At 51.6% G+C, this 18,617-nt stretch overlaps 2 protein-coding genes and 1 long non-coding RNA gene across 3 annotated transcripts; 1 reads left to right on the top strand and 2 right to left on the bottom strand.

Annotated features, from left to right (window-relative positions):
- Nucleotides 1-1,002: 1,002 nt before the first annotated feature.
- On the bottom strand, nucleotides 1,003-6,760 carry LOC133229621 (kallikrein-8-like). Its single transcript, XM_061386204.1, has 6 exons — nucleotides 6,673-6,760; nucleotides 6,178-6,255; nucleotides 5,564-5,723; nucleotides 5,117-5,376; nucleotides 3,111-3,244; nucleotides 1,003-1,209 (listed from the first exon to the last, which is right to left on the bottom strand). Exons 2-6 carry the CDS (start codon nucleotides 6,245-6,247, stop codon nucleotides 1,054-1,056), a joined length of 780 nt encoding a protein of 259 aa, XP_061242188.1. The 5' UTR covers nucleotides 6,248-6,255; nucleotides 6,673-6,760; the 3' UTR covers nucleotides 1,003-1,053.
- A 3-nt stretch (nucleotides 6,761-6,763) lies between these two features.
- LOC133229644 (uncharacterized) lies at nucleotides 6,764-16,091 on the top strand. Its single transcript, XR_009730593.1, has 3 exons — nucleotides 6,764-6,851; nucleotides 14,624-14,739; nucleotides 14,973-16,091. It is a non-coding gene; the product is annotated as an uncharacterized LOC133229644 (long non-coding RNA).
- Nucleotides 8,300-15,069, bottom strand: KLK9 (kallikrein related peptidase 9). Its single transcript, XM_061386209.1, has 5 exons — nucleotides 14,966-15,069; nucleotides 14,675-14,831; nucleotides 11,901-12,166; nucleotides 9,705-9,841; nucleotides 8,300-9,072 (listed from the first exon to the last, which is right to left on the bottom strand). The coding sequence occupies exons 1-5, from the start codon at nucleotides 15,006-15,008 to the stop codon at nucleotides 8,920-8,922; spliced, it is 756 nt and encodes a 251-aa protein (XP_061242193.1). The 5' UTR covers nucleotides 15,009-15,069; the 3' UTR covers nucleotides 8,300-8,919.
- Nucleotides 16,092-18,617: the final 2,526 nt, after the last annotated feature.

Raw genomic sequence — 18,617 nt, forward strand, 5'->3', positions numbered from 1 at the left:
GTACTTGAGACTCTGATATCCATGTCACATCCTCTAATATTATGAATCATCTCCAAGGCCCTCCTAAGCACCTAAACCAGCCAATCCCCCTTTATGCACACAGCCAGTTTGAACTGTGGCTCAGCCACTTGTATGCAAAAGCTTGACACAAATAGGTCCTTCCAGCTTTTGTGCTGCCTCAGTCTCATGGATGCTCATGGGTGCATTTGTTAGCTATTCATGTATTTCCTGGACCCTACTCTGCATATCTCACAGTTTATAAGGAGAAATCTCCCCATAGTCAGAGCTGTGGTTTTTCCAGTAGTCATGTACAGATGTGAGAGTTGGACCCTAAAGAAGGCTGAGCACCAAAGAATTGATGCTTTCAAGCTGTGGTGTTGGAGAAGATTCTTGACAGTCCCTTGGACTGCAAGGAGATCAAACCAGTCAGTCCTAAAGGAATCAGTCCTGAATATTCATTGGAAGGACTGAAGCTCCAGTACTTTGGCCTCCTGATGGGAAGAGCTGACTCACTGGAAAAGACCCCGATGCTGGGAAAGATTGGGGACAGGAGAAGGGGATGACAGAGGATGAGATGGTTGGATGACATCACCAACTCAATGGACATGAATTTGAGCAAATTCCAGGAGATAGCAAAGGACAGGGGAACATGGCTTACTGCACTCCACGGGGTCGCAAAGAGTCAGGCAAGACTGAACGACTGAACAACAACAGCATCTCCCCCCAGAGCTTAGTAAGTTTAGCTGCTCAGAAAAACCGAACAGAAACTCTTTTAATGGTCTTTTGCAGGCCAGTCCATTGGACATCTGAAAATCCTCTGAAACTAACCTCCCATTTCTCCAAGTCCTCCCAGAAAAAAAAAAACGCGGGCTGGGGGGAACAATTTTGAACAGTGGTGATGGGCAGAATGACCATGGGGATTCTGATCTCTCCATTTCCGGGGTGCAGACCCTCTGCCCCTCCACCCCTCCCAGGAGGGCCAAAGCACAGACAGGCAGGGAGCCAGGCTGATGCTGTGAGTTTATTGAGGGAGGTTTAGAGCTTGTCTTGGGATCAGCCCCTGCGGCCTATGGTCTTCTTAATCCAGTCCAGGGAGCGGCAGACTTTGCTGTAGACACCAGGTTTCTCAGGCCGCCCACAGGGGTCTGAGCCCCACGATGTGATGCCGTGGAGAACGCCATTGCACACCAGCGGGCCCCCAGAATCTCCCTAGAAGGGGGGAATAGAAGATTTTCACCTAAGTTGCTCAGCTGTTACCAGCATTTCGTGGGCTTCCCTGGTGACTCAGATGGTAAAGAATCTGCCCACAATGCAGGAGACCTGGGTTCAATTCCTGGGTCTGGAAGATCCCCTGGAGAAGGGGATGGCTACCCACTCCAGCATGCTTGCCTGGTGAATCCCCTGGACAGAAGAGCCTGGCGGACAGCCCATGGGATCACAAAGAGTCGGACTGACTGAGCAACCAACGGAAACACACACGCCAGCATTTGTACCATCTCTGTCACGTGATTGGTTCCCCAGGCATAAGATCATTGTATCCTGGGACCAATGTGAGAGAGAGGGGTGGGGCTTCCATGTGTGGGATTACAGACAGGATGTCTAAGGGCAATGGAGGAAATCCTGATCAATGCGGGAAGAGAATGCTCTCTGGGGGGTCCAATCCAGAGAGCAGAGAGTAGCAATTGCATCGGGGAGACTGAGCTCCTCCATATTTTGGCCACCTGATGCGAAGAGCTGACTCATTGGAAAAGACCCTGATGCTGGGAAAGACTGACGTCAAGAGAAGGGGACGATAGAGGATGAGATGGTTGGATGGCATCACCGACTCAATACACACGAGTTTGAGCAAACTGTGGGAGATAGTGAAGGACAGGGGAGACTGGCATGCTGCAGTCCATGGGGTCGCAAAGAGTGGGACATGGCTGAGCGACTGAACAGTAACAACAACAATTCCTGGCCAATCTGGAAGAGATCATCTGGTTACAAAACACAGGAGAAAGGAGCCAGGTTCTTGTGGATATACACACACCCAAGGGGAAAAGGTGGGGAGTATGTGGGAAGACATTATTGTCTCTAAGGAATCATCCAGAAAAGACTAGCTTCCATAGCAGGATCTACTCATGGAAATGATTCTGTTCTTGGCCAATAAGAAAGGGAATGACTCTATTCCTGGCCAATAGGAAAGGGAGCATTGAAGCATTGTCTTCAGGGACCAATCCTTAGCAAAGGGGGTGGGGACAAATCCAAGTGGAGCCCTGAGGACTGCACTTGAAGCCAGTAGGCTAGAGAGTGCTGTATCAATGGCAAAGCCCAAGATGTGTCATCTTGAGGATGGGGAGCCCATTGAGGGAGCCCTGAAATCAACGGTGCCATCCTCTGGCCAGTTGGGAAAACAGCATTGCTCCCCAAGGAACCAGTCATAGGAGAAGGCAGCCATGCTAGGGAACCCAGTCAGGACCCGGAGAAAAGTAGGAAAGTCAGCACAAATTCCAGGTGCTAACAGTAGGAAAGAGGGCAGGGAGCTTATCCCTCAAGGACTTAGCTTCTCACTCCCTTTAATCCCCTGCCCCTCCCTGCACCTTCCCCCGCTGGCAAGCCTTCCCAAAGAAACAGCAAGGACGATTCAATTATTCTGATTCCTGCACTGTGCGGCCTGCAGGGAGAGTGTGCCTCCTCTGAACTCGCTTCCCACTCTGTAGAGACAGGGGTGCTGACTCTTTGGGATCACCCCACTGCCAAGCCTCACATCTCTGCAAGGCGAGCAAGGGAAGAAGGACGTTTCAGGACTTCCCCGGTGCCCCAGTGGATAAGAATCTGCCTGCAAATGCAGGGGACTCGGGTTTGATCCCTGGCCCGGGAAGATCCCACATGCTGCAGAGGAACTAAGCCCGGACACCACACTACTGAGCTCACGCGCCTAGAGCCTGCACTCGGCAACAAGAGAGCAATGAGAGGCTCGCGCACCTCAGTGAAGAGGAACAACCCCCCCCCGCCCCCCCCCCAACACCCCACCCAGTTCGCTGCAACTGGAGAAAGCCCAAGCAAAGCCACGGAGATCCAGCACAGCCAAAAATCAGTAAATAAAAGAGGGAGTTTCCGAAGGCACTCACCTGGCATGTGTCAGCCCCACTGCTGTCGCTGGCACAGACCATGCTGTCCGTGACTTGCCCTGGGTAGGCTTTCTCACACTGATCCTGAGGAATGATTTTTACTTCTGCGCAGTTGAGAGTGTCAGGAAACTTCTCTGAGGGAGCAGAGGTTGTAAGTCATCAGAGATAGCAATCCTTTCCCTCCATCCCTGTCGGGATCTAACCTCCCATCCGTGCACCCACAGCAGCACAGGGCTTTTTGAGACGTCTCACGGGATGGCGTGTTCTCCTCTCATCACAGGAAACAAAGCCATGGCCCCTGCTGTTTCTTTTTCTCCACCCAGAAAAGGACCTTTGGACCCTACTGTTTGTTTCTTGCCCTGAGGTCATTTTCAAATGAAGGATCCGGTGACTGGGGGACCTGGAAGCGCCCCTCTGTGACACCTCTGAATCTTTCCAATCTTCCCATTCCCAGACCACCAGGTCCTCCATCTCAGCTCTGTCCTACCTCTTCCAAATATCACCTCTTCCTAGAAGCCTTCCCTGATTATTCTAACTACAACACCACATCTCCATCACTCCCTTTCCTCTCACCGCCCCCCCCCCGTAATATTCCATTATAGCACTTGGCTACACCTAATATTTCATTTTATATGTATTTGTTTATTGTCTATCCCCCCACCTAGCGTGCAGCTCCACAGGCTTTGTATGGTACAATACCTGAGGAATATCAGATGCTCACAAAGTAAGCGCTGAATAGATGATGGGCAGTGGAACTAGTTTTTCTTATTAACTTTTGAGAAACAGACTTCAGAGGTAAAAGTTTACCTGGTACCCCTAGGTACCAGAAGCTATATGCCCAGAATCTCATTTAATCCTCACATTAGCTCTTGGAAGGAGGGAGTCATTCATTCCTTCATCCATGCATAACTTCAACAAATCCTGGTCACCACCCTGAACACTAGGAACATACAATGCAGAAAACAGATATAATCTGAGCCCTCGTGGAGCTTAGAAACCTACTGGATAATTATCCCCATTTTGTAGCTGAGCAAACTGAGGTCAAGAGATGGGGAGGGACTTGTCCAGAGAAAAGGGGCAGAATCATGGTTTGAACTGACCTGCCTGATTCATGAGCAGGTAGGTTTCCACAGCAGCCCATTGTTTTCTTAGGAGTCACACAGGCAGGGACCTGAATCCTGATTTTTGCTTTCCTAGCAAATCATATCACCTCTGAGCTGAGCCCTAATCTCTTCATTGTGAAGCAGGGCAAAGGGCTCCCTGAACTCTGAAGCCCCAGAGGGAGGACCTCAGTGGAGTCCAGACTTGAGTCAAGAAAGAGGAGGGAGCTGGGGATCTAGACTGAGTGTCCTGGGGGAGAAAAGGCCCGGACTCCTGGGTGTGGCAGGATCTGGGCCCAGAATCTTGGGTTCAAGATGGAGAAGAGGGAGCCTGTTTTCCTGGGCCACTGAGTCCCTGTATCCCAAGTCTGTTGTGAAGGTTACGTAAAACTCTAAACAACAAAATAGGGCTTCCCTGGTGGTTCAGACAGTAGAGAATCTCCCTGCCAATGCAGGAGTCCCAGGTTCAATCTCTGGGTCAGAAAGATCCCCTGGAGAAGGGAATGGCTACCCACTCCAGTATTCTTGCCTGGAGAATTCCACGGACACAGGAGCCTGGCGGGCTACAGTCCATGGGGTCACAAAGAGTCAGGCTCGACTATCAACGAACACTTTGACTTTCTGTACAACAGAAAATCTCACAACTCTCCACCTTAAAGGTGGAGGAATGCATTCACTCATCCACTCTTCATTCATCCATCCACATTTCTGAGCCCTATTAAACAATCTGTTTCCTTTTTCCCCATCATGCCTATCAATATTCTGGTCTTGAAGGTTTCTAACGTGGACCGCCCGTGACTGTCAACCTCACAATCACGTTCCCTTCCTTATCTGCCCTAGAGGCAAAGCGTCGCCAATGGCTTGGGGTCCACTGGGCCAACCAGCTCCTCCTCTCCCTCCCACTACCTCGGGGGCTGGTGACAGTGCCCCAGCCTGAGATGGTGCACTTCTGGCCGACTTGAGGGCAGTGATCCGCCAGCTTGATGGGCTTCACTTTGGGCCCCAGGGATACCCGACCACGTAGTTGAATGAGCATCACGTCGTAGCTGTGGTCGTTCTTGCTGTTGTTATAGCAGGGGTGCGGGATGGACCGAGCCACGGCCCTCTCTTGTTCTGACTCATCCTTTTTCTTCAGGCTGTGCTCTCCCATGCGGACCATGTATTTCCTGTGACGATGGGGGTGGTTGGGCACCCAGGCAGGGATCCGGGCTCCCGGCCCCCTCCTCTCTGAGACCCAGGTCCCCTCTTCTCTCAGACTTCCATTCTCAGAGACCCGCTCCCCAGCTCACCCCTCCTGAAGCAAAGCCCCAGGCCGCTCTTTCTCCACCCCCTCTGCTGCAGGAATCCACTCACTTTTTTTGACAGTGTGCTGCTGTAAGAACCCAGTTGTCCTCTATGAGAACACCCCCGCAGATGAGCCGGACACCCTGGAACAAGGCAGTCTGCCACGGCTGAGAGTGGGGCTTGCACTCCTTCCCTTCCAGCACCTTGTTCTCTTGTGCCCTCACATGTCCTGGAGGCAGGAGGGAGACGTTTGGGGCAGGAAAACACAGTGGGTTCAAAAGGATACACACGCATACACCCTCCTCCGGCGTCTGCCGCCTGGCTTGCACATGCTGCTGCACAGATGCACACATACACTCATGGAAGGCCATGAGTCACCAAACACGGAGTCGCACACCTGAGCCTGCGTGCACCCGCCCCGCAGACTCGCGTGAATATCTGCGCCCTTCAGCAGGCAGCCCCGCTGGCTTTGGTGTGCTCCTGCAATACCCAACAGAAACTAACACATTCCTACCTGCTGCCACGTGTACCAGGCCTCCACCCTCTGGAAACCCCACAGGAACTCCCACATGTCATCTTGCACTTCCCATCTCCCCACAGGCCGCCACGGGCACCCACGTAGCCACCGTCACAGTGTTCCCCCAGGCTCACGTGCTCCACCGATGCCTTCTGGGCCCCCTCACCTGCCTGGGATTCCAACAGCAAGAGCAGGAGCATCCAGATCCAAACTGCAGCAGGTGAGGGACGTCCCATGGTGGGACCTGGGAGACGAGAGGACAGGGCTGAGCGGAGGCGGAAGGAGGAGACCAAAACCCTAGTGATCTCGGGATTGGGGTGGGGAGAAGCAAGATCCTGAACCATTCTTCTGGGTCTTGCAGGAAGCAGGAGCTGAGGACCCAGTCTCGGGTCTGAAGGAAAATGAGATGGGGCTCCAGATTGCTGAATCTGAGTTGCTGGGAGCCCAAGGGGTTGGATTCCCACATTCCAAGGAAGGAGGGAGTCAGGGTCTCCGACTCCTGGGTCTGAAGGAAGAGCCAACTGGAAGCTGAGACTCCTAAGTCTTGGAAAGCATGGGACTGGGGTGCTGATTGCTGGATCTGCAAGGAGGAAGGGGTCTGAGGTTCTAGGGGAGGGGGCGGGGGTCTGATACCCTGTGCCTGAGAACTTTGGCATCTCACCTTATAGAATTGAGGGGGCGGGGTCACCTACTGATTCGGACCCAGAGGAAGAGCTCCCAGTACTTCAGCTCTGCGTGCCTGGTACAAGATCCTGGAGCCTTTTAACTGGAATGGCCCGCCTCCAGATCCAACTCCTCCCACCCGGGAGCCGGCCGAGCACCGAGGAACTGGAACCCTGGGTATGGCTGAGGAGAGGCTGGGGGGGCTAAATGGGAAATCTTGAGGGAGGAGGGGCTGGAATCTCCAACTCTTGAGGTCTGGGAGGGAAGGAGCTTAGTACTGTGACTCCTGGGTCTGAAACAGAAAGGAATGCGTGCCCAGTCTCCTGGAGCTGAGGGAGGAGGGGCTGGGGGCCTGGGCTCCTGGGCTCCTGGGTCTGAGGGAGGAGGGGCTGAAGGCTGAATTCTTAAGGTTATTTTTTTGGAAGGAAAAATTCGGAGCCTGGGTTTTTGTGGGAGGAGGGTGCTGCCAATAATCCGAATGGGAGACAAGCCCGTCTTCTGGGTCCCAACTTCTGAGGGCGGGGCGCCCCGCCCGCTGGCTGCCCCCTATGAGGTCCAGATTCCGGGAAGGCAGGTTTGGGAGGCGCTGTGACCTGGTTTCCCCTTCCCCTGGGGGCGTCGGGACCGGCCCAATCAGAGCCCAGGAACCTTGCTGCAATAGGGCTGATGGAGCCAGACTTAGGCAGGACCTACTCTGGGCAGCCATGAAATTAACAGACGCTTACTCCTTGGAAGGAAAGTTATGACCAACCTAGATAGCATATTAAAAAGCAGAGACATTATTTTGCCAACAAAGGTCCGTCTAGTCAAGGCTATGGTTTTTCCAGTAGTCATGTATGGATGTGAGAGTTAGACTGTGAAGAAAGCTGAGCACCGAAGAATTGATGCTTTTGAACTGTGGTGTTGGAGAAGACTCTTGAGAGTCCCTTGGACTGCAAGGAGATCCAACCAGTGCATTCTGAAGGAGATCAGTCTTGGGTGTTCACTGGAAGGACTGATGTTGAAGCTGAAACTCCAATACTTTGGCCACCTCATGCGAAGAGTTGACTCATTGGAAAAGACCCTGATGCTGGGAAGGATTGGGGGCAGGAGGAGAAGGGGACGACAGAGGATGAGATGGCTGGATGGCGTCACCGACTCAACGGACATGAGTTTGAGTGAACTCCAGGAGTTGATGATGGACAGGGAGGCCTGGCGTGCTGCGATTCATGGGGTCGCAAAGAGTTCGACGTGACTGAGCAACTGAACTGAACTGAACTCCGGGCTTATGGGGAACCGCAACGCAGCGGCCGTGTTTCCTCTCTGCCGTCCATCGCCCACGCGATGCCCATATTTTATCCTACAAAACTGGCAGAAGGAAGGCCGGACTCCGCACGTTTAATGCAAAATTGTCCCTTAGATCGGCGGGGACTGAGCGCCTCTCCCAACTTCTCTCCTCTCGGTCAGTCCCCACCAGTATGAACACCCTGGACACGCCCAGGAAGGAGTCAAGGTGCAGGATGGTGGGAGTGGGAAGAGACTAACCCACTGCCTGAGTTCCATGTAGCGGAAGGGACCCTCCAGTAAGGCGGGGTCGCTGACGAAGGAGGTGGGGCTGTAAGGGGAAATCTCATTGGACAAAGCTCTGGAGGGAGACATTATTTATTAATTAACTTATTTATTTGGGGCTGTGCTGGATTCCCCTTGCTGCCTGGGCTTTTCTCCTGTTGTGGAGCCCGGGCTCTCGGTGCCGCAGCTTCTGTAGCTGCGGCGGGCGCAGTGGGCTCAGCAGTTGCCGTCCCTGGACTCCAGAGCGCAGGCGCAGTAGTTGTGGCTCCGGGACTCTGGTTAATCCCGGGCACGTGGGATTCTTCTTCCCAGAGCAGGGATCGAACCTGCGTCTCCTGCATTGGCAGGCAGATTCTCTACCACTGAGCCACTAGGGAAGCACCTGAAGCTATTTAGTAGATGTCTTTCCCAAGGTAGACCGCAGGGGAGCTATTCTATGGGGGCGGTGCCAGTTCCTGGTGACTCAGAGATGCGGCCAAGAAGGGCGGAGGTGTCTCCCCGCTCCTTTCAACTGGGGGGACAGCTATACAGTTCACGCGGAACCCCAGGTCTGAATATCCAGAAACCGGGAACTTGAATATCCAGAAGGCCTCTCCAGGCCAGGAGAGGCCAGGGGCTTAGACCATTGAGACTGGAGTCTTGCAAATCCACCTGCCCTGCCCCACCCTCCAATCCTGGTCGTCCAAGGCGCGAGGGTTCAGTTGTCCTCCATGGTTTCTTGAATCCAGTCCAGGTAGTGGCACACACTTGTATAGACGGCAGGGCGCCGGGGCCTGGAGCAGGGTTCCGAGCCCCCGGACACCACACCGGCCAGGGTCCCATTGCAAACCAGGGGGCCCCCAGAGTCACCCTGCACGCGGAATAAGAGCAGAGAAACTGTTAGGCCGATCCATTCAGGACCTGACACAAGGCATTTGCTCCCTCCGAGGAAGCTTCCAGTTCCCTTCTCCTCCAGTACCCAGGCGTCCCGGTCTCCAGTTCCTCCTCCCTCAGTCGTATCCAACCGCTTTGTGATCCCATGGACTGTAGCCCGCCAGGCTCCTCTGTCCATTGAATTTTCCCAGCAAGAATACTGGAGCGGGTTGCCATTTCCTCCTGCAGGGTATCTTCCCAACTCAGGGATGGAACCCACGTGTCCTGTGTCTCCTGCATTGGCAGGCAGATTCTTTACACTGAACCACCTGGGAAGGCCATAGACGCAGGAGTAAAATCTCATGGCCCCCACCTCCCCCAAGGACCTAGCATCGTGGATCCTAACCCCTCTTCTCCCAGGACATAGAGTCCAACCCCCAGTCCCCTCCTCTTTTAGGTCCAGGAATCCTGGCAGGACTGGTCACCACCCGCCGCCCTTCCCAAGACCCAGGTATCCCAGATCCTTCCATGCTCTGTTCTAGGAAGTCTGGGGCTCCAACTGCCTTCTCCCCCAGGACCCCAGAGCTGCTGCAGGATGCCCACCCCCGTCCTTCCCAGAGCACGTCTCACCTGGCAGGAGCCCCGGCCCCCCTCCCACAGGCCTGCACAGAGCATGCTGTCGGAGATGTGGCCTGGATACGCCCGGCGGCAGAGTCTGGGCTCCAGGATGCTGATGTTGGCACACTGCAGCGTCAGTGGGTACTCCACTGTGGGGAAAGAAGGTCCGTGAAAGGTCAGCAGCTGTCTCCATCGCAACTCAGCACCGCCCTCTGCCCCACTTTCCGAAGGCGGACCCACCGAGCCACAGCCCGAGACTCTCCAAGACAGGAACAAGTGAGAAAGCAACAGAATCACAGCGTGGAGGAGAAACAGATGGAGACGAAGGGGAGAGGGCCGAAGAGAGAGAAAGAAAGACTCAGAGAGCCAAGAGATGAGAAGAGATATGTATAAAACTCACACAGAGAAAAAGAGGGACCTTGATGGGAAGATAGAGACCACTGTAGGGGAAAGAGAATTCTCAGAGGAGGCAATGAAAAAATACGGAGAAACAGACTTAGAGATGGAATCCCCTGGTGGTCCAGTTGGCTAAGACTTCACATTCCCAATGCAGGGGGCCCAGGTTCGATCCCTGCAAGGAACTAGATCCCGCATGCTGCAACTACTGAAGGGCACATGCTCTAGAGCCTGTGCTTCGCCTGGATCAGCCACCACAGTTAGAAGCCTGAACACCACAGCTGCAGGGGAACTAACTCCCCACTCTCTGAAACCAGAGAACGCCCACATGCAGTGACAGAAACAAATATAACAACAACAAAAAATGTTTTTTAATAAAGAAAGAGACCAAGAGACATCCAGGGAGAAAGCAGTGAGATCAAGGGGAGGAGACATTTGCAGTGAGATGGCCCTCGATGGAGCCTGAGACAAAGACGTGGAGAGACTAGAGATGGGGAAGTGGGGGAGGGGCTGTCTAGGGAAACAGCGGTCCTTGGGGGAGAAACGCAGTGAACCACAGAACCCACATGTTGTCTGAAGGTCACAGCCTCCACTGAATTCTGCCGAATTCTGCCTAACAGTGGTCGTTATTTTAGAAATACGGACCCAGCATTGTCAGTTTTGAATTTTTCAAGCAAATCAAGAAACTTGGCTTTTATATCACATCGCTCAGGTTTTAACTGTTGGCAGCCACAAACTGACGTTTTTGTTTTTGTTTATTTTCATGGCCTTTTGAAAGCCACTACTGCTGTGGCAAGCCAAATTTGACTAATGGATGTGCTGATTTCTGACTCTGAGTGAGATAGACCTTATTTCAGTTCTGAGATGCACGTATTTTCACATGTAAACATCTCTGAAGTCAAGATGTGCCTTCCAGGAAATGATGTCATACAGGGATGGATGGGGACTTCCCTGGTGGTCCAGTGGTTATGAATCCATCTGCCAGAGCAGGGAACGTGGGTTTGATCCCTGCTCTGGGAAGATTCCACTTGTCGCGGGGCAACTAAGCCCATGCACTACAACTTCTGAGCTGGCTCTCTAGAGCCTTCGAGCTGCAGTCACTGAACCCATGTACCCCAGAGCCTGCGCTCTTTGCAACAAGAGAAGCCTGCACAGCACAACTAGAGAGGAGCCCCTACTGCTGCTGCTGCTGCTGCTGAGTCACTTCAGTCGAATCCGACTCTGTGTGACCCCATAGACAAGCAGCCCACCAGGCTCCTCTGTCCCTGGGATTCTCCAGGCAAGAATACTGGAGTGGGTTGCCATTTCCTTCTCCAATGCATGAAAGTGAAGTCGCTCAGTCGTGTCCGACTCCTAGCGAACCCATGGACTGCAGCCTACCAGGCTCCTCCGTCCATGGGATTTTCCAGGCAAGAGTACTGGAGTGGATTGCCAGAGAGGAGCCCCAGCTTGCCACAACTAGAGAAAGCCCTAGCACAGCAACAAAAACCAAAAATAAATAAGAAGGAATAAAATTTTTTAAAAAAGAAGATAAGTGAGAAACATTGCAAACATGTCCTTTCAGCTATCGGTACTTCCGTGTATTTTGTAAGAAAAGGATGGCTGAAACCTGTTTTTCTTTTTCTCATTCTTAGTGGGTTGTAAGATAATGGTGCATCTTATCATTCATAGCATTTAGATCTGATGAAATATATGGATGCATAGACAGATGATAGACAGAACATACAGATGGAAAAGCAGAGACAGAGGCAGAGAGGGGCTTCAGCCCCCTGGCATGAGACATCAGGGTGTCTTCAGTGGGCAAGGCTGTACCCTTAGGACTAGACACGGCCCCCCAGCCTGAGATGAGGCACTGGGTGCCTGGGGAGACGCAGGTCTGGCTGAGGTTGAGGGGTTGTACAGCAGGGCCTAGATGTGCCTTCCGGGGCAGACGAACCAACATGATGTCATTGTTGTGGTCCTGGGCAGTGAGGTCCTGGTTGAACCCAGGGTGAGGGAAGAAGTCTGTGGCCCGGAACAGCTGCTCCGGACCTTCCCATTTCCAGAGGTGGTGCTCCCCAAGGCGGACCCACAGATACCTGTTGGACAGGTGTCAGAGGTCAAGGTGGGAGAAGGCGAGGTGTCTTCTCGGGCCTGATCCTCTTTATTCTGACCGCTGGGATGCTGTGTGACTCGCAAGCCACACACCCTCTCTGGTCATCTGTCTGTGACCCACAGGGCTGCGTGACTTTAAGCAAGGCACACACCCTCTCTGGGCCCTGCTTCCCACTCCGTCCCTTTGCCTCGACCTTTGTAGCTCTCCGCCAAAGCTCACACCTCTTCCTCACCCCATGTCAAGTAAACCACCTTCCTCTCTGCCCCACCTGGAGCCGCAGTGGTGACCTGGGTCCCCTGGAACCATGGAGGCAGGCGAGGCCTCCGCCCACCACCCAACAGCAGCCGCACAACCTGCACGCACAGGTCTGGTGGCTTCTGTGGGGAGTGGCGCTCTGTGTTTTCGTGTGTGTGTATGTGGAAAGGGTGGGATATGGAAAATCCCCAAGCTAGGCTCATTTGTGGCCTCAGACTTTTCCTGTCTGCTACATCCCTCATCTCTCAATGCACTTCTTCCTGAAATCTGGTCTCAAACCCTCTCCCTGCAGTGGCAGAACCCACTTGCTCTGCTCTGGGTTCATGCCCTGGACAGCCAGGGACCCTCAGGGTGTCTACATGTCCATCCCCCAACCCCTGACCTCTGACATTAGGGACCAGGCTAATGACTGAGAACTCAGGGTTTGAGGAACATAAGGTGTTAGTTCTGTCTTTTCCCTCTCTGTCACACTGTTGCCTTGGTTTCTGTGTCTGGGAAGTCAGTCCCAACCCCACCCCGCAGCCCCGACTTGTCCCTGCTCCTGAATCTCCTGCACCTCCATGTTTCTGCTTCTCCCCTCTGTCTTTGGTACTGAAATGTGGCCCTTGTTCTCCTAGCCTGATGTACAGGCCTGAGCTAAAGAGGCTCCAGCATGGAGTGGTGTATGATGGGAAATTCTCACAGAGCAGCCTGGGTAGCCCCTATGCTTCCTTTCTAGAGGGAAAATATCCAACAGGAGTCATGGCCCCTTTCCCCAGATAATATAAAAAGGATTTCTGCATCAGGTAGATTCCAGAATTCTATTAGAATGCCCAGAATCTAAGATTCTAAAATTCTAAGGTTCTAATACCTTGGAAACCCACAATTTTAGTATTCTATGAGGCTCAAGCTCTAGTATCTTAAGAATTTGAGATTCGAATGTTTTTGATTTCCCTGAATCAAAAAGTCCAAGATTTTTAAATTATCTGAATTAAATCTAGGTCATAAAAACCTAGGGTTCTGATATTCTGGGATAGTAAAACTAGAATTTCATTATTATAGAAATCTAGAAATCTGTGATTTTTAGAAGTGTAAGAATTTAGGTTTCAAATAATTTGAAACTCTAGAATTCTCTTGGTTAACACTTTGGGGATTTTAGAAATCTTGAATGATAGCATGCAGGAATAGTAAATCCACCAGATTCTAGACATGTATAAACATAAGTTTCTAGAATTCTCTTGGTTCAAGATTCTAGAATTCTACAAGCCACAGTATTCTAGGACACTGTAATTCAGACTATAAGCTTCCCTACTCAATGAACCTAGCTAGAATACTTTGAATCTTTGAATCTAAGATCGTAGGGTTGTGCTATCTGACACAGTGATTGAGCGCTTAAATGCAACTAGTCCAAATGGAGATGCAACGTACTTGTAAAATGCAAGCCTGGTTTCAAAGGCTTAGTATTAAAAAAAAAAAAAGACTAAACTATGTCATTCATAAGAATTTAAAATTGATTACATGTTGAAATAACATTTTGAGTATGGCAAGTTAAATCTATTATTAAAATTAATTTTACTCTTTTTTTTTTTTTCTTTTTGCCTTTTTGATGTGTCTGCTGGAAAACTTAAACTTTCCTACATGGTTAGGGTTCTATTTCCATTGGATAGTGCTGCTCTAGACTACTCAGATTTCTACCTGTCCCTGAATCTACGTTTCTCCAATTTGGCAACATCACTAATGTAATTACTTACTTACATTAGTGTAAAATCTCCTGGATGCAAGATTTTAGGAATGTACAGCTCTGGATTTTTCCAGGTCAGAGTCTAGGCATCTAGGAGTCTGAGTGAGTGAAGATGATCAGTAATCTGCCACTCTGCAACCCCATGAACTATAGACCACCAGGTCCTCTGTCTATGGAATTCTCCAGGCAAGAATACTGGAGTGGGTTGCTTTCCCTTCTCCAGGGGATCTTCCTGACCCAGGGATCGAACCAGGTCTCCTGCTTTGCAGGCAGATTCTTTACCGTGTGAGCCACCAGGGAAGCTCATCTAAGATTCAAAGTTTCAAAATCTACACCCTGAGGACCAGGTTCTTTAGCATGCTAGAATTTAGAGAGTCAGCTCTCTGTCATTCTAGGAGTTGAACTTTGGGGAAGAGAAGTGGAGGCTTGGCCCTTCCTGCCCATGGCTCCCTCCCTCCTCTACAGAGGTCCGCAGCCCTCTCTCTCCTGACCTCCAGCCCCGTCCGGGTCACTCACCGTTTGCGGCAGTGGGCAGCTGTGAGCAGCCAGCGGTCACTGATAAGGGTCGCCCCGCAGAAGAGGTGGGTGAAGTAGAACAGCCCAGCCTGCCAGGGCTGTGAGTTGGGGCGACATTCCTTGGCCCCGATGGCTCGGGTGTCTGCCCAGCCCTGCCCTGGGGTGGGGATGGGAGGCAGAAGGGTTATCGGAGAGCCAGGTGGGAGGGCTCGGGGACAGACTCTGGACAAAGGGCCTGATGGAAGGGTCCCGGGGGGGCCATGGAGGGGAGCATGATGGCGGGAACCTCACCTTCCAGGAGCGAAAGCAGAGCACAGAGGAATCCCAGCCTCATGGCCTCTGGAGTGCCTGGATCTTCAAGCCTGTGCTCAGTGGCCCTGCTTCTTTATGGTAAGCCATGCTGTCTTCCTCCCTGGGGCCGCCCCATGATTAATCTGGGTTGGGACATGTCCCAGGGAGGAGGGGGAAGCCCAGGGGCCCTCACTGGGGGCCGTGAGGAGGCAGACTGCACCGGTAGACCCTTCGTCAGGATGAGCCAGGGGCCGGCAGCATCAGGGGTCTGGCGCAATGGGGGAGGAGCCCTGGGTGAGGCTGTCCTTCTCAGGTGGGCTTTCCAGAAAGGGCAGCCCTGATTCACCCTGACTTCGGGGTGGCAGCATCCGGTTACAGGATATTCTGTGGCCTGGAGGAGGAAGAGAGAAAGGAGGAAGGTCCCTAAGGCAGAGTCCTAGCATGGAAGCAAGTTCATTTTGAATGAAGTTGCAGTGGGCTAGGACCAACACACTGGGCAGGCTGGAGCGTTACCTAGCATGACCTCCCGGAAATCAGACTAGGAGTGGGAGAAAGAATCAGGACTCAGAGGGAAGAAGGCAAACCAGCCAGCAGGATGGGGGTGAGGTAGGGGAAGAGGGAGAAAGAAGAAAAAACAAAACAGGGAGACAAAGACACTGAAGGATGCAGGTGAGAAAAAGAAAAAGAGACAGAAATGCTGTCTGGCGTGGCAGAGACTACAAAGGGAGCTGCACACCCACAGAACCCTCCCTGCCATGGGGACTTGGACCCCTTCCCACGAGGATAAAGGCCTCTCCCAGGAGGTTGAGAAATATGATCCCATCTGGGTTAACCTACTCTTGTCATAACCTACTTCCGTTTTCACATCTCTACCACCCCAAGGATCCAGGTGCCCAGCCTAGCTGGTACAGCACTTTTCCCATTAATATCACCAGATCTTGGCTAAGTCCTGAGAACATGGTTTTGTTTCTTTTCCACCCATCTCCATCCTTCCAGTGTCCTTCGTATCACCCCATCTTCCCTGCCTCTCTCCCCATCCCTCCTTCTCACCAGATGAGCTGTCCCTTGAGGGCCAAGCCCAGATCTGACTCATCTCTGTGTTCCTTGCATCACCCTGTTCAGGGGTGGACTCATGGAGGCCTCAGGAGATGTTAATTGAGTGAGTGAATGTCTTTCTCCATATCCTTGTTAGTAGTGAACTTCTACTCATCCTTCACAACCCAACCTAAATGCCCCCTCCTCCAGGAAGTCTTCTCTGATTCCTCTAGGCAGAGTACATCTTTTCCACACTGGGCACTTCCACCCTGGCCCTTTTACTTTCTGTTGCTGTAAGACTGATTATCAAGCTTGGTCTGGGCTCCCTTGAATGTGTATACTTCACCATGATGTAGTGGTTTGGAGCATGGACTCTGGAACTGGACCATTTGGGTCCAAACCTCAGTGCTGGTCATTATTAAGTGTGTGATCTTGGGCAAGTCACTGAACCTCTCTCAGTTGCCCCATCTACTAAGCAGCAATAATAACTGGGGCTGTGGGAGGATTAACACGTATGGAGCACAGCAGTGGTAGGGATTCAATAAACATGCCTGTCTCCCTTCTACAGAGCCCTGCACTTCCATCATAATACAGATCATCCATGACTGCAGTTGCCTTATATCCTCTGCAGGCTGGGACGTCCTTGAGACCAGAGACTGAATACCTACTATGTGCTAAGTGCCATAGTAACTGCTTTATAGAATATTTTGATAGCTAGCTTTTTTGGGACAATTTCTCTTTGCTGGCAGTTGGGTCAACATTTCACGTATGTTTTCTCACTACATTCTCAAAAGAGTCTAACCAATCTCTCTTTCACAGTGGAAATAGCTGAGCTAGAGATAGCACTCAAGAATTTTGCTCAAGTCACACAGTGAGTTACAGAAATATATTTCCTTCTCTACCTGGTGAACTCCTACTTATCCTTTAAAACCCCATGCATATGTCCCCTTATCTGAGAAGCCTTCCCTGATTCCTTCAGAAGGAGTCTTCAGGCCCTCTTGGGAAACCCTGGGCCTTCTTCTGTTACAGCATTGATCATTTTGTGTTATTTGTTAATTTGGCAATGCGTTGAATGCCTTCTGTGTGTCAGGCATCAGACTAGGTGCTTAGAAAACCACAGTGAATAAATCAGAGTCCCTGCCCGAATTGACTGGGTGAGGGGAAGGAGACAGACCATTATGGAGTAAACAGATACTGAGATCATTTTTGCTGTAACAAGTATGCAAAAGAAATAAACAGAGCAATGGATTAGTGACCAGTGCGGAGGAGTACAGTGGGGAGAAGCTTTCAGCCAGGGAGATCCTGGAAGGCTTCCTTGAGGAAGTGACTTTGAATAGGGACCTGAATGACAAGAATGTAAGGCTTGCCTGTCTCCTGGACCAGACTAGCAGCTCCTTGAGGGTAGAGCCTAGTCTGATTCATCTCCAGGACCTGGCATGGCACACAGCTCAATAAACACTTATGATGTGACTAAAGGAATGGGTGAATTGCCTTTAAAAATGAATCGAGTTTTTGAGTTCCCACCTACTTCGCTCTGATTCTTGCATAATAAGCTCAGCTGATATGCTTCATTGGCGTTTCCTGGGTGTGCTAATAGGGGTGAGGAAACAGTGGAAGAGAGCTGTGTAGACTCTGCTCAAACGCTGTGCCCCAGTCTTCCATGGGCTCTGTTGGGGGACAGGGACCTTTCGGTCACCACCGTGTTCCCAGCACGCAGTAGTGAGCCTGCCATACAACTGGTGCTCAATAAATCGATGTTGGAAAGAGAAAACAAAGAAACCTGTGCAGGTTAGAAAATTTCTATTGTGCATGTGTTCCACTTGTGTTACCACTCTAAAGTCCAGGCTCAGTGGAGGAGACACCCAGACTTCTGTTAGCTTTGCTTGGATTCCGTGTATAACAGCCTCTGTTCTGTGTGCTCAGTTATGTCCGACTCTCTGTGGCCCCATGGACTGTAGTGCACCAGGCTCCTCTGTCTGTGGGATTTCCCAGGCAAAAATATTGGAGAGGGTTGCCATCTTCTCCTCCAGGGGATCTTCCTGCTTTGGCAGGTTGATCCTTTACCACTAGCGCCACCTGGGAAGTCCCATTTAGCCCCTAGCATGGGAATATTTACACCAGAACAGTTTCAGGGAGAGGACAAGAACCCCTTCGTCCCAAATTTTCAGGGCAAAAGGCTCAAAGCCAATTTAGGTGAGGGGAGAGGATGGAGTTGGAGTGTCTGGTTGTCAGATCGGCCAATGAGAATGGAGATGTGGTAGAGATGGAATTGGATGGGGATGGATCTAACCAAGAAACTGAAACATTTCCCTTAAATTTCAGAGAGTTTCTTGGCGTAAACTTAGCAACTGAGGTAGGGAGAGGTCCTCTCGTCTTAGAGGCTAAGATGCCTGTAAGGTGAGGTCCCTTGAGTTTCGGTGGCCCTAGCAAGGTATGGAAGGTACCAGATGACTCAGAGACAGCCCAGTTCCTGGGACAGGAGGAACAGGTGTTGGGTGGACCCCAACATGGGAAACAGTGGGAGGGAAGAAGGAAGTGGTTAAGAGGTGCTCTACAGAACTTGACAGGAAGAAAGAAATGCGATTCTCCCGTCAGTCCTGATGGATGGGGCTGGGAA

This window comes from Bos javanicus, chromosome 18 (genome assembly GCF_032452875.1).
Source record: "Bos javanicus breed banteng chromosome 18, ARS-OSU_banteng_1.0, whole genome shotgun sequence".
Classification (NCBI taxonomy): Eukaryota; Metazoa; Chordata; class Mammalia; order Artiodactyla; family Bovidae; genus Bos; species Bos javanicus.